Here is a 16,646-nt window from a genome sequence, read left to right as displayed (position 1 = left end):
AGCTGTTCATCAGAGTGGATTTCTACAGTTGCTACTAGTATGGTGAAGTACAAAATGTTTTCCATTCATTCATCGGTTTTATCAATAAGCAACAAAGAACAGAAATGTGGCATAAATGCTATTTTTTTTTGTACTGGTTATGGTATTTGTTTCCCAGAAAGATTAAAACAATTCAGTTGTTTTCTAGGGAAAGTGATGGTTCTATTGGCAATTTTATAACTTTTTTCATAATAGCAGAAGCTCTCAAAATAGCAGAAGTTTTCTTCCTCCATCTATTAGATTCCACTTCTGTAAAATGTGTTTAGTCTTGTTACCCAACACTCCAAATGTTCCATATTGTCGTGTCCTTGTACATTCCTACTTCTACAAATTGAGTTTCAAACCAGCTGTGTAAGTTCCAAAACATATGTACGTCAGCTGTACTTGTTCATGAAATCACATAATTCAATTGCATTGCACATAAAAGAATGAAGTAAGTATGACTAAAGAGAGAGAGCAGGGTTCCCCCATCCCCATGAAAATAAAACGACATGTTTTGGAAAACTTCATAAAAGTGAGTCCTTGTAAACAAATGCAGTCATAGATTCATTTTGTATTAGGTGTGGGTACTTAAACATTTATAAAAGTGGAAATGTTATATAGACCATTAACTCTAGAAAAAATAATTAAAAAGTGACTAAAAATCAGAAACATGAAAATTAAGAACAACACTCTATGATAACCTTTGGATCAAAAAATACGTAATTTAGAATGCAGTAGAAAAATTCATATCAAAATCCATGGAACCACAGAAAAATTTACATCGAAAGGAAAATATTAGTCTTAATGTCTTAGTTATTTCAGAAAGAAAGACTCAAAAAAACTTAAAACAAATGTAAAAATAATAGAACAAGACAAAGAAATAAAAAAGAGGGTAATGAAGGCAAATGCTGAAAATGAAAAGAATAGTAGCAATAATAAATTAATCCAAAGGCTAGTTCATAAAAATACAGTGAAATAAGTGAATCTTTCAAAGGCTTGCTAAAGGAAGGAAAAAAGAACAAAAATATGCAAATTTAGCAATGATAAGGCAGAGGTAGCTACTGATATGGAAAAAGACTGAATAAATGAGTTAAAAGAGAATCTTTGAAGCCATTTTGTAACAACTTTGAAAGCCTAGATGTAATGCATGAATTTTTTCCCAAATATGAATTATCAATATTGACCAAGAAAGAAACAGAATAAATAATTACCATAGTAGAGATTGAATGGTGGTTAAAGAACTACTATTAAAACCACCACGACCACATAGTTTAACAGATGATTTCTTTAAATTTAAAAAGCTTATAACTATAGAACAATATCACTGTAAAATAGATGCACAGTTATGAATAATTTACGGGCTAATACAATCAACAAAATATCAAAAATATCTGTGATGAAGTAGGATTTATTTCAGAAATGCAAGGATTTTTTTAAACTAATAGTTTTAATGGTAAAATTATTTTCAAAAAGTCAGCTACTACTATTCAAAACTGTTTTGGAGAATCTAGTGAATTCATATGGAAAATAAATAGGATTTTTTCAAAAGAGAATGGATGTATCTCTTTTTGTTGCTGATATGATACTTAGAACATCCAAGAGTAAATCCTCAAGGACCTCTCCTCCTGTTCAAACAAAGCCAGCCCAAATCAGACTAAAACAAAGTAAAGGAAAAGTCCAGTAAGAGTGAGGCAGATAGGGAATTCCCTGAGAGTCCAGTGGTTAGGACTCTGCACCTTCAGTTCCCTGGGGGTTGGGGTTCAATCTCCGGTCAGGGAGCTAAGAGCCTGCAAATCGTGTGGTAAGGCAAAGAACAAATGAAAAAACGAGACAGACAATATGTTAGCATGGCTGTAAGGAAGAAAAATAGCAGGTAAAAATGGAAATGTATAATGTATTTCATTTGGTTGACTAAGATATATAAATTTAAGAATGAATTTAATAACAAAGGTAAGAATGTCTAAGAGCATTTAAAAAATTTTACTGAAGGAGACACAATTATTTTAGGCTCTAAATCAGTGGCTCTCAATCCTGGATACATGTTAGAACAGACATAAAAATACTGGTGCTCTGACATAGCTATAAACAATTCTGGTATAAATACGTGTTGCAGAGTAGGTCTGAAGCACTAACATTTATATATTCAGATGATTTTAATGTGCAGCAAGGAACTTAATATTGAAATTTCAAAGTCATGTAAAAATTAATATAAAATTCATAGAAAGAAAAGGGTTAGCAACAGGTATTTGATTCATTCTCTCTCCTTCCTGAGTAATACCTGGAAAGAAAAGTGACTAGATAATGACAAAGATTAATGGCCTGCTCTTCACAAGCACACTAAAAGTGTGGGGCAGCTCTTATCTATGGAGTGGCATTTATCTGTGGCAGGGTGTGTCTAGTTTAAATTGCTTACAGTAAACAAATATTTCATTGATTTATAGGACATTACTTTTTAGAAAATGTCCTGTAAGCTATGTAACTTCCAGACTCTAAAATGTGCATGTCTGATGACCAAAAGTGCTTCGTTCTGCATGGTTTAGGGTCCTCCTATGTTAAATCTGATTTAAGTTTTATGCAGGATACTTCAAGCGAAATGCTTGGCTGGATGAATCACAAGCTGGAATCCAGATGGCTGGGAGAAATAAAAACCACCTCAGGTGTGCAGATGATACCACTTTAATGGCAGAAAGTGAAAAGGAACTAAAGAGCCTCTTGATGAGGATGAAAGAAAAGAGTAAAAAAGCTGGCTTGAAACTGAACATTCAAAAAACTAAGATAATGGCATCTGGTCCCATCACTTTGTGGCAAATAGAAGGGGAAAAAGTGGAAACAATAACAGATTTTATTTTCTTGGGTTCCAAAATCACTGAGGGCTGTGACTTCAGCCATGAACTTAGGATGCCTGCTTCTTTGAAGAAAAGCTATGACAGACCTAGATTAAAAAGCAGAGACACCACTTTGCTGACAAAGATCAGTAGAGTCAAAGCTATGATTTTTCTAGTAGTCATGTATGGATGTGAGAGTTGGAAGAGTGAGGCTGAGCACCAAAGAACTGATGCTCTCAAATTGTGGTGCTGGAGAAGGCTCTTGAGTGTCCCTTGGATAGCAAGGAGATCAAACCAATCAACCCTAAAGGAAATCAACTCTGAATATTCATTGGAAGGATTGTTGCTGAAGCTGAAGTTCTAATAGTTTGGCCACCTGATGCTATGAGCTGACTCATTGGAAGAGACCCTGATGCTGGGAAAGGTAGAGGGCAAAACGAGAAGGGAGTAGCAGAGGATGAGATGGTTAAATAACATCACTGACTCAATGGACATGAATTTGAGCAAACTCTGTGAGATAGTAGAAGGCAGAGGTACCCAGCGTGCTACAGTCCATGGGGTTGCAAAGAATCGGACATGACTTAGTGACTGAACAACAACAATGGTAAAACTTAGAACACATACTAGAAGAAGGATCTCCATGCCTTGATTTGTCTGATGATTACATATATTCTTGACTAAACTTTGATATTGGTTACAAGTTCTGATTTTTGTGTGCTAGAAAAAACAATCTGATCTCTGGGTTATCTCAAAAGCCCAAATGGAATATGTCATAATTGAACTAAGATAGTCATATATTTTCTATGGAATAATAAATACTCTCAAATGCCCCCCAAAATAAGAAAAGCAAAATTAGTAAGAGTTGACTTGCCTTGTCAGATACCAAAGTGTGATATAAAGCTATTAAGCAAAAATCAGAATTTATATTGCCATGTGCGTCATTGCTCAGTTGTGTCCGACTCTTTGTGACCCCATGAACTGTAGCCTACGAGGCTCCTCCGTCCATGGGATTTTCCAGGCAAGAGTACTGGATTGGGTTGCCATTTCTTTCTCCAGGGGATCTTCCTGACCCAGGGATCGAACCCAGGTCTCCTGCATTGTAAGCAGACGATTTACCCTCTAAGCCACCAGAGAATAGAGCAATATGGGAGTAAAGATATTTGTGCTGAGTTGCATCTGACTCTTTGAGACTCCATGAACTATATAGCCTGCCAGGCTCCTCTGTCCATGGGATTCTCTACGCAATAAAGCTGGAGTGGGTAGCTATTTCCTTCTCCAGGGAATCTTCCCTACCCAGGGATTGAGCCTGGGATGCCTGCATTGCAGGAGGATTCTTTACCATCAGAGCCATCAGGGAATATATATTCAAATTATACCTAATAATTTAATGTATAAATCGGGTGGTATTTAAAACCAAAAGTCCTATCTTCCATCCATGTGAAGATAATTTATAAAACTTCAAACAGATTCAGAATTTTCTTCCTTGATCATATAATGGAGCTCAAAGCCTAGAAAACTACTTGTGTAATCCACAGGTTTAGTGGGACCTTTGTGAAACAGGACAGGATCTCTGAAGTATACAGGAAAAGCTGACTAATTGGATGATACTAAAAAACAAAAAAATTAAAATCCAGACAATATCCTAAACAAACTCAGCATATTGGAAAGAGACTAGGGATAAATTGCAATCTAGATGAGAGACAGAGCATCAATGTCTATAAATGACAAAGAATTCTTTAAAAATGGCAAGGAAAGGGTTACCAAAATCTATACAAAAATGTTATGAATAAGTAATTCATAGGAGTGACATCTCAGTTAACCATTCTTGCCTTATTATAATAAAGCATTCTGAACTTGGTTCTGGTGTTGCCTACTCCAGCACAGCTCATACATAAGGCAGGTAAAATTAGAATTAGACTCTGGGCCAATGTTCCCATCTTAGAAAACATGACTAAGCCCTGTTTTCCTAGTGTCTACACACTGACTCACAGATAAAACTAGGTAAGGGCTAGCTGTGAACCGCTATGATTCAAGCACAATAATTACACTTGCATGGAGTGAGTCTTTGGTTTTCCCTCCCACCATGGTGGCTGTTTCTCACTACTGATATGTTTCAGTTCTGTGTGAATTGTCGAGCATTCTGAGTTAAGAAGATGGCCAGGAGAGTGAGGAAAATGATTTAGCATGGCTCCAGAAGTGTTAAAATGCACTATACAAGGGACTGGGCCCAAAGTGAGGAAGATTCTTACCAGATGGTCGCTAAACTGAGTGTGGAGTTCTTGGGGTAGCACACCTGACTAACAGCAGCCCAAGATGCAAACGAAAAGATTCTTTTGGAATATCTGGCATGAAAGAGGCATGATTATATATCTTTTTTTCCATTCACACTCATCTCCATGGATAGTAATATGTCTAACCATGAAAAATAATTAAATGTAGTTTTCCTGAGCCTGCTGCCTTAAGGCTATATGGTCAATTGGCCAAGATGAACTACTTGTGCTTATTTTTGCCTTTAAAAAATGATTTTAAAATATCTGGTCTAGTGGGTGGAAATTTACATATCCATTTTCAATATAAATTCTCAAGCTCTTGGTAATGTCTTGGGAAATTCTTTAACTAAATACTGGACTTTTATTTTGGGATAAATTGTGGATGGTTTGATTCCATTAAGTTTGATAAGTGCCAAGTTCCTCTAATATTTGAATTTAATGGACCTAAATTCATGTTTCCAAAGAATATTTTAAAAGTGAACATTGATGTCCTTATTTTCCATTATTGGCTCACCTGTACTGATTATTAATTGATCCTAAACTGTACTGAGCTTGAATTATTCCTGTGTTCCAAAGAAAGCATCTAGAAACATAGATCACTCTTTAGCATAAGAGACTGTACTTGAATCCTGTTTGAATAGCACCATAAATTTTGGAAGTTGAAAAAAACTTGAAACATTATTTCTGCCTTCCTACTACCATAGGAAGAACGTGAACAGAGAAACTGAAGCATAGAAGTGGGTTCATTGCCTCAGTGTGGTATTTCTGCAATGACTATTTTTCATGTGTAATGCCGCAGACCATGCTGCCATTATTTCTCTTGACTCAGGAATGGCTCAGGATCAGATCCCACTGTCGAACTTGATTTGCTTAAAGCAGTTTGGTGCTCGATGTAAACAAGTCTTTCTTAATAATGGTTGGAGACCAGCCTGAAGTGACTGTAATCATTTGTGAACCATGATTTAACATATACCATTTGTAATCTGAAAATACCAGATGCTTGTCTTAAGCTTGATATTGTTCATGTCAGGGGGCTCCAGATGGTATAATTTATTGTGCTCTGTGGCATTTTTGAGACTTTAGGATAAAGAGCCTGGAGGAAAAATAGGAAGGACATGAGACTTGCCCTCTCTTAAACACCTGAGGTTCAGGTGCTAAATACAATTGTCAAGTATGTGTGTTAATAGTAGATTTCTTGCAAGTGGAAAATTTCACATATCCAGTTTCTGCTGATCCAGGCAATTCCTGTCAACTAATCAGCATGATGATGAAAATATCTTTTAAGGTTCATTGTAGACAGCCATTACTTTAATTCCACTCTTAAACAGCAACTATTTCTTTACAGAAAAATAAAAGATGTCACCAATCCTCAGTGTCATTATCATTTAAATGCAGGTTTTTTTTTTTTTTTTTTTGCCAATTCCCATGCTCCCTTTTTAAATATGTGGATTTAAACTTTCCTATCTAAGTGTAGAGAAGGAGCATATGTCTTTCATATTAGGAGACATTTGTAATGCTCTCTGTACCTTGATTGCTAATTTTGAACTGATGCTTTTTAAACTATTACTGATCAAATAAAATTATCAATCTAAATTGTAGGCTCACCCATGCAAGAATTGTACTATGCTGCTTATATCTTTAAACATGAGTGTTTTTATTTTCTGAAGACTTCTTGGGTAACAGGGTCTCTGCCCATTGGATGGCTAGTCAGACTTGAAAGGCATCATATTTGTAATCATTTTATTGTAGCCTTATAATGAAATATCCAAGGCTTTTCACTGACTATATCAACTTCGGTATATAAAGTATCATTAGAAAAAAGTAAAGGGTAATAAAAATATTACGGTAGAGACAAGATATGCTATTTTATAAATTTTGCTTTATATCCTGTGTGGCTTACTGTCACAGGATTATTTTATCTGAGTTGCTGAATTAGACATTGAAAGAGCTCAAAATTACATTTCACTGTGGTGCATTAAAATAGGACATTAGTGGAGTATATTTGAAAGTGATGGCCTGGCACAGATGAAGTTATTTAAATAAACATAGGGAATGGGTGCAACAATAGTTTTGATGGAATGCAGTTAGACTGTAGATGCAGGTTAGTGTTAGTAGTTGCTAGTTAAATAGATGGTAGTTAGTAGTAGCAGCAAGCAGTTAGTAGTAGTAGTCTGTAGTCAGAGTTATCAGATAACAGAGGAGCAGGAAAGGAGTCAAGGAAAGAAATGAAATCAGATTTTTATTAAAACGTCCTTAGAAATCACATCAGCTCCAAGAAATAGGAATTTCTATTAAACAGTATGTCATTCTTCATGATTCTCTTTTCCATTTTCATTGGCTTTGCTCATTCGGTCCATTATAAGTGCGTGTTTTGTCACTCAAGAGTCCCACTCTGGGGCTTCCCAGGTGGCTTGGTGGTAAAGAATCTGCCCGGCAAGAGTCCTACTGTAATTCTAAGCAATTTTAGCCCACTAGGTTGTTCTTGATTGAAATCTCTAAATATTCTCCCTTGTTCAACTCTTCTCTGACCCTATACCTTCTTCGTTCCGAGGAATTAGTCTCTGCTTGACCGAAGGGGCTGGACCATGTGGTACGTACGAGTACCACTGAGTCGCCTTCTTTATTCCTCAAAACCAAAGCCTCCATCATTTTTCTTTCTTCTCCTACTTCTCTTTAAGGACACTTTGTCTATCTGGCTGCTAAAGAATGTATTCTTCTTTTTTAGGTTCTTATTTCAACTCCTTTCTATATCTGTTTCTCAAATTTTTCTGCATCAACACCCCAGACTAAAATACTCAACTGTTCTCCCTTCTTCTTAAAATAAATTAAATAAAGTTGTTTTTAGATTATCTGCTTTAATTCTGCCTTGGATGCCTCAAAACAGGGCCTCTATTCCTGTCCTTGTCTTTACCTGAAATGGTCTCCTTGGTTTCTCTGCCATCCACAATTCTACCATTCACTTACTTCAGTGGTTTTTGAATAATACTCAACAAAGAAATAACTGTTCCACAAAGGAGACTCAGAGGGAGCAAAAGAGTGTGCAGCAGATAGGTTAGACTCTACATCCTCAAGCAGAAAAACTCCCATAATAATTGCTTCACAGATTTAGCAAGGGCAGTTTTGGTGCTTTAGAACTATTTGAAAATGACATGTTCAATGAAATTACAGACAGGTTAAGTGACTTGTCCAAGATTAGTGGCATATTGATAGCTAGTACTTGGGTCTTCTGAATTTTTATTCTATATATATATTTTCTATTATTTAGGCATTATTAGAGGGCCATTTTTAGGTAAGGAGTAACAGTTTTCATTGAATGTTCAAAAAGGCTTTTCTTCCATGCAAATATAATTTTAAATTATGGAGTGGTTTCTGTCATTAATGATTTATTTCTCTCCATCCTGAATGATGGATAAATCATGGTTATTGGTGTCCTTATTCATCCAAGCCACGTTCCTTCACGTGCATGGCTTGATTCTATGATGACATGGAAGGTGATTTTCAGTTTTTGGCAGTGTTGTAACTAAAATCAATGTTAGATAATGTTTGAAAGTTTCAGATTGGGTTATAAGACAGCTTTGATTTTTTTGGGGAAACCCATTGAGGAACCTTCAGTCCTAATCTGAAAGAGTATTGCAGAAAGAAAAGTATTTTCCAAACTTGACCTATGGACATTTCTGAGCTAATTTTTACTAATTCTAAACCTGACATAATTTGCAAAAGGACATCTTCCTTTCACTAACTTCATTATTCTGACTGCTTTCCTTTTGCAATCTGAACCATTTGGCTCAACTGAGAGGAAGCCCGTAAATATTCCCAGAATGCTTTTGGTTCTGGAACACTCTGGCAATAGATGTTCCATTAAAAGCAAAAAAACAGGGAATAAGGAATATGGCTCCATGTTTTAGGTAACTTCTTTGTAATGTTTTGTGACCTATCAAGCAATCAAATGTGTGGGGCTATGAAAAAGAATTTTCAGTCAATTAATAGAGTGTGAATAAACATCTTGTACTTCATCTGGACATGGTTAAACAGCAAAAATGGCCTGAAATGTTTCATGATAAATCATATTTAAGGTTATACTCAAATGAAATAACATGGAATGCTGATGTAAAATACAACAGTTTGATGTATTTTTATGTATCACAGTACATAAAGTTAAGTTGCATTAAATTGTTATTAAATCACAATTTAGTTAACAATAAAACTAATAAGACACAGGGATTTAACAATGTGGTGTTAGAGGTAAAAAAAAAAAAGATTTTTTTTTTTAACCTCTCAGTAGTCTAAGAATAGGGTTGCTTTTTTCTAATCAACTTTCTTTTGCACATTGTGCTTAATTAGCAAGCATCTTCCATTCGCTGAGTTTTCAGAGTTATATTGCACTTAGATCTTTTACTCACATTGCAGTCACAAGATGAGAAATGTAGACACTGTGTACAAACAAGAAGGTCGTGCAAAGTCAAGCTCTCAAAACCACATGCAAGACTCAGTGGCACATGGTTTAGAGCTCACACAACTCCTGGATCATGTAATACAGGCATGCAGATGAGAGGAAAGAAAAGCACCTACATCATGAAAATAGAGGATGATGAAAGAGAATGACATTTTCTTTATGACAATTATCTAATGCAAACCGTATACCCATAACCTTTACCAGAGTGGAGGAAGGGGCAGATAAGTGACTTTTTGTGGGTGGGTGGGGGGAAACTATATAAATATTATTAGAGGTCAAGTTGTTGTTCAAGTTAAGAATTTCTATTCTGTACTTGGCCTCTTCCAGGTTATCTTCCCCAGTTTCTTGCTTTGTATTTCCTCTGCTACACCATGCAAAAAAGATCAGAACTAACATTGGAAATCATTTAACAAGCTCTAAACCTGACAGATCACAAGGGTGTTCTCCACAATTTACACGAGAATTAAATTGGATATAAATACCTCCTGTTCTTACCGGTGGGTGTTGTGATTCCATGTATTAAGGTGTGAAGCAGACAGGAAAGAGATAAATCTTTCATAAGTACATTGTAAATAGGCAAGTGGTATATAAACCAAATTCATAGGTAATAGAGTCAAACAATGAAAGGTAAATAGTTTTTACAAAATAGACTTTATCACAAAAAAAATGGTCACAAAACTAGAGTAATATGGAGAGGGGAAGTAAAATAAATAAATGTTTAACTATTGTTATTGAAATAATCTGGCAGAATGGAACAACAAAATTGAGTGACATGTGTTTTGATTAAAGATTCTTGACACTGCTTGAGCCAACCCAGCTTTAGAGAATCCCCTGTAGTTTCTGAATGTTGATATCTTCATTAAACAATAATATGAATGGAAATAAACAAAAGTGACCAATTTGTAGGTACTTTCTTAAGAGATTAAAGTGTTACCCTGGTGAGATCAACTTTGCAAATGAATTTTCACAAGTAAATATGGGATAATTAGAAATAACTCATGGAATTAAGTTATGGTTTTGTATGAAATGTGCTGATTGATTAGTTCCTCAAATTAAAAATTTTATAATGGCATGCCATTATTTCTTAATCAAATAAATCATGCACAGCTATGATAAACCTATCATATGTAAATATATATTTCAAACTGGCAGTATTTGCAATGCTTTCTGTACCTTAACTGTTAATTTTGAACCTTTATTTTTTTTGTTAGGCTATTGCTGATGAAATAAAAAAATGTCAATCTCAACTGAGTAAGTTGTATGAAAGAGTTGTATCATAATGTTGCTGTCACTAACTTTGAAAGATTTCATTTTCTAAAGAACTCTTAGAAACAAGATCCTTGCCCAGCGGAGGAATAGCTAGATGGGAGGGTATCATAATTCTAATCATTTTTTAATAGGTCTATGATATGCTATTGAATTTGTATTTATCATATAATTTATCTTTAGTAATCAATATCTATAGACAAATAGCTAGGTCAAAAAGATATATGTAACTTTCCTAATAATAAAAGGAGCTCTTTAGATCAATTAATTTTACTAGTTGTATTGATTTTTAAGCATTGATAGAGGAGGGACGGTTATGAAAAGTTGATGTTGAATTTGTTTAAGAGTTATGAAAGCATACATATTTCCCCCTTGAAAGGAAAGATGCATTAAACCAGATACAGTAAAAGGGCACATATTTAATTGATGAAAATATAGAAAAATTGTCCTTAACAGAAAAATGAAACTTCCTATTATAAAATGTTTATGGTATACTTAAGTTCCTTAACCTCTCCCACAGATCCTTAAAATGTCATATTTAAAAAAAATATTTCTGTTTGGAGGCATTATAGTTATTATTGTTTACTTGTAATATCTTAATGCACAAGGATCCATGTATTTTGTGGGCTCTGGCAGCTAGGCCATGTGGTGAAAGCCCAAGTCCTAACTTAGCAATGCTCTCTCTGACCAGAAGTGGGCGCTCTACTACACACAGTTATATCAGTTTGCATCATGTTATGCCTTTGCCACACAGTATAACTAGATATAGCACCATGCAATGCCATGAGTTGAGAATGAAAGACTATCTCCAGGGGAGAAAATAAACATCCGAGAAAGGAAAACAAAAGCAAGGGGTTCAAAGCTGGTGAAACTGTTTTTTTCATTTTGGCTGTAGCTATAATGCCTGAGGGGCTCCAGTTTTGGAAAACAGTAGTACATACCATGTTCATGTCAATGCCATTGGTGTAAGTCCATGCGTGCTGGAAATATTCTTCAAGCCGCTGCCTCAGAGGGTTGGGGATTTGGTGAAAGCGAATGAACTCCTTTACTCGCAGCATCTGCATATGGTACCTGGCAGTTCCCGAGTACAGTCTTTGGATAATTGCAGATACATTCCCAAAAATGCTTGCATACATTAGTGCTGGATTGGATAAAAAAACAAAGTTATGGGGGAAAGACTGCACTTGGGGATATTATATCTTATCAGAATATCAAAATGCAGATTTTTTTTTTTTTTTTTTGTAATCTCAATCCATTTGTGAGGGGTTATTACTGGCCCATGGGGAATAAAGTAGTTAAGTGAATACTGTTGTAAAGTTTATAATTTTGATGTTAAATCTGGAGAGGAAAAATATCCCAATTCATCATGGATTCTATATTAAAGTAAAAACTCAGACCGTTTACAATATCGACCTGTAACCAATCTAGACTATTGACTAGAATCAGCATTTTATTTGTAATGTAACAAGAAGGTACGTCATGGGGTTACCACAGATCTGTATTCTGGAAGTGGAGTAAAAGTTTTAAAATTGTGACAATTCTACCTCAGCCTCAGGCCTAACCTGGTAATATTAAATGTTTACTATAAAATTTAAGGATTTGCTAAGGAATAATATTTTTTGAATTATTTACTCATTTATTTGGCTGTGCCAGGTCTTCACTGTGGTATGTGGGATCTTTGCGGCCTGTGGGATCTAGTTCTCTGACCAGTGATCAAACCCAGGACCCCTGCATTGGGAACCCGGAGTTTTAGCCACTGAACCACCAGGGGAGTCCCCATAAATTGTTTCAAGGAAATCACAGTTTCCTTAGAGTGCTTCTTCATATGTAATTTTTAATCTACTAAAATTTATTTTTATACTTTCTAGATGAGAAATATATCTTTGGCTTAGACTATGAGAATATAGTTTTGTTTTTGCAGAGAAAAATAGAATGACTTCTTTGTTCTTTCACCTATGGGAAGAAAAAAACCTAATATTCATTACTTAGAATGCCATTTCTAAAGCTTCCTGGGCAAAATATTTATAATTTAACATAAGCTCTTTAAATATCTTGTCTTTCTTTTTATATTTGTGTTTAGTTTCTAATAATCCTAAAAAAAATTCCATATTTTATACAGAAAGTCACATGATGACAATGGCCTACATCTTGCTTTGGGCATATTCAGACACTTAGAGAGGAGGTAATGGAACTGTAATGTATCAAGCAGGTGGGGGGAAAGGAAAACAAAAACAACAGCAACTCCTCGAAGTATTTGTTCAACAATAGTCACCCAACATATTTTTTTCCACAACATATTTTACAAACCATTGCCTATATAAACCACTTGATCATTTTTAAGGTAATTTTTTGCCAGATTTAGTCTGTGTTTTAAAATGATTTATCTTCTTGGTCATTTGCTTTCTTTTCCATCTTATTTCTGTCTCTTGGTTAGCATGGTCCTAGTTTACCATAGATGTCCCAAGTAAGAGAATGTCCCAGACAAATGGGTGGTGCTTTATCTATGTCAAGGAAAAAATATTGGGGAAATCTATAGGAAGGCTGAATTGGGGTTTGTGAAAGACAGTAAGTCTCATTAATATAGAAAACCTGTTTAGGTTGTATCTTCCACAGGCATGAAAAAGAAAACAAAACAAAATAAAACTTGGGCATAATTTGAGTAAATGAACACTTAAGAAGGGAGCTAGCAATACGTGCCTGAAATGGATTACCACGATTCAAAGAGATTTATGTAAAAAATATATTTTACTCTGCCTAACTTTAGCATATATTTATGCTTGCTGATAAGTGTCCAAAGTATCTATCATGTTCTCAGGAAATGGTTTGGTACAGATTTTCACTTGATTTAATTAGAGGGCCCATAATCAATGCTAGTTATTTTACTTAAACCACATAATTATGCAAAGAAGAGTCAGGGAAAACATTCTTTTTTTGTTTTTAATAAATACTGTGTTTTTATCTCCATACTGCCATAAAAATGAACCAAACATTAGTTTGATCATGGACAGGTATTTCTACTCATTGATAGGACAGCAAAATCTAGATCATAAGTACATAGTTGAATACATGAATAGCATATATTTCTCTAAGGAAATTCTATGCTAATGACTTTTTAAATTATAATAAAGGCATACTTTTTTTTCTATATTTTTAGGAGGCAAATGGAGCTAAAGGCAGTAAGCAAGAAAAAAAGCATAAAATGATTCTATTTTGTATATATTATTTAGCTAATGCCCATCAACTGGCATAAAATATGAATCAAAAGCAAGTTGGCAGACCATACAATCATTTCTCTCAACTCAGTATTTTGTTTAGCCTTCCTTAACAGGAAATTCTTTCACCAAAATGATTTGCTTCACCTTGAGGTACTATACAAATAAAACAGGTATAATTTAAAACTTCAGCACGCCACACTCAAAATCTGAGAAGCTCACCAAACTAATGAATTTAGAAAGTGAAAGCGATGTTGCTCAGTCATGTCTGACTCTTTGCGCTCCCATGAACTGTAACCTGCCACACTCCTCTGTCCATGGGATTTTCCAGGCAAGAATACAGGAGTGGGTTGCCATTTCCTTCTCCAGAGGATCTTGCCAACCCGGGGATCAAACCTGGGCCTCCCACACTGCAGGCAGACTCTTCACCATCTGAGCCTACCAGGGAATCCCAGTGAATTTAGGGTCATCGGGTAATAGTTGAAACATACTGATGAAATAAAAATGCTTTCCTACCTAGTATGCAAATTTAAAAAGATAAATGTTGATGATGTATAATTTAGGTACAACAAAATGAATCTGTTTTAAATGTACAGCTCAGTTAGTTGACAAACATACACACCCCTATTAACAGAATCAAGATATAGACCATTTTCATCATCCCAGAAGATTCCACTTTGTCCCTTGGGTGCTTGCCCACTTGTTTTCTAGGCTAACTCTAGACAATCACTGAGCTCCTTTACATCATTACAGATTAGTCTGCATTTCCTAGAGTTTCATATAAATAGAATCATAACGAACATATTCATCTATGTCTGACTTCTTTTCCAGTCATATTAGTTTTGAAATTCTGTTTTGTTTGTGTCAGCAATCTGTTCTTTTTTTTTTTATTACGAGTAGATTTGCATCACACGGTTCTACCAACTTCATTTATCTCTTCTGTTGATGAAATCTCACCGTTTCTAGTTTTTGGCTATTAGGAATAAAACTGTTAGGAACATTTGTGTACAAGTCTTTGTGTGGGCATACATTTTCATTTCCCTTTGAAAGAATTAAAATTAGAATTGCTGATCTGTGTGGTATGTCTGGACCTCCCTGGTGGCTTAGTGGTAAAGAATCTGCCTGCCAGTGCAGTAGACTAGGGTTTGATCACTGGGTGGGGAAGATGCCCAGGAGAAGGTAATGGCAACCCACTCCAGTATTCTTGCCTGGGAAATCCCATGGACAGAGAAGCCTGGGGAGATACAGTCACTGGGGCTGCAAAGAGCTGGACATGGCTTAGCCACTGAGCACACACGCCGGTGGTTATGTTTAAGGAACTGCCAAGCTACTTCCCAAATTTGGTGTGATTTCACATTCTCACCAGCAATATTTGAGAATACCAGCTGTTCTCCAACCTTCCGAACATTTGGTGTTGTCTTATTTTAACCATCATAGAGCATTAATTGCATTTCCGTGACAACTAATAATATCTCTCCATGTATTTACTGGCCATTAACATATTTTCTTTTGTGAAACGGCTGTTTAAAACTTTTTCTCATTTTTTAAAAATTGAGTTGTCTTCTTATTATGGAGTTGTAAGAATTCTTGATATATTCTAAATAAAAGTCTTTTTCTAGATCTAAGTATCGAGAGTATTTTTTTTTTAGTCTAGCATTTGCTTGTTCCTCTTAACAGTGTCCTTTGGAAAGCTGAAGTTACTAACTTTGATGAAATCCAAATGCTTATATACTTTGTTTAATTTTCTGATATTTAACAGAGAAGTTATAGGAGTATTGTAAGGTTTCAGTTTCTCCATCATGGTTAGAAGCAGAAATCCAGTTACTTTGTTTTACACATTATAAAAACAAGAAATTCTCCTAAGATGTTTGTCAAGCAGGTCAGAGATAAAATATATTTGCCTTTATATACTGGTTTATAGGTTTAAAAAAATCAAATGTGTATATTATATTTATAATATTTGAATAAAGATTATACTTATATATTAATATCAGAACTAATAGATATAAATATGTGATATTAACTTATATTCTCACTTATTTAATTCCACTTATACCTTTATTTTTCACCTTGAATAGTGTATATTTTTAAAAAGAATTCTATGGTTACTGTTCTCTGTACATATTCAGCAGCAAAATTGGTGACTGCCTCTGCAAATAGAAGTTTTAAAAAATGTATCTATAGGTACCTGAGTTATTTGAATTTAATTAGATGATAGCCTTTAATGTTTAATTTTTAGTTTCCTTGAATTGTATTGCTGCTAAAAGGATTGCAGATTACTTTGTTTGGCTTAAAATTTTTATTTTAGAATGAAGATTAGTTTTAAAGAAGCTTTGGGAAAAAAAGTTCAACTTGATAACTGATGGTAACAACTTTAACTTGCAGTAGTATATATACAATACTTTATATTTATATTTTGGATATTATATTTTATTTTTAGGTTTAATCAAAGCACTCATATAATTGAAGGGTATGTACTTAGTATAAAATAGAACTAAATACAGAAAATTAAATCATTTCTTAATACAGTTGGGTCTAAATGAAAATATCATGTGTAGATATACACAAATACATTAAATGGCTATGAAAATTTCAAGGC

General features: G+C 34.7%; 1 protein-coding gene across 1 annotated transcript in view; it reads right to left on the bottom strand.

The window, feature by feature from the left end:
* Nucleotides 1-16,646, bottom strand: part of KCNH7 (potassium voltage-gated channel subfamily H member 7) — a 531,172-nt gene that overhangs the window by 38,485 nt on the left and 476,041 nt on the right. Inside the window, exon 9 of the mRNA XM_069574330.1 lies at nucleotides 11,777-11,976. Coding sequence (XP_069430431.1) covers nucleotides 11,777-11,976 — 200 coding nt within the window. The remainder of the gene's footprint in view (nucleotides 1-11,776; nucleotides 11,977-16,646) is intronic.

Source organism: Ovis canadensis, chromosome 2 (assembly GCF_042477335.2).
Source record: "Ovis canadensis isolate MfBH-ARS-UI-01 breed Bighorn chromosome 2, ARS-UI_OviCan_v2, whole genome shotgun sequence".
Classification (NCBI taxonomy): domain Eukaryota; kingdom Metazoa; phylum Chordata; class Mammalia; order Artiodactyla; family Bovidae; genus Ovis; species Ovis canadensis.
This window is presented reverse-complemented; position numbering and strand designations above follow the sequence as displayed.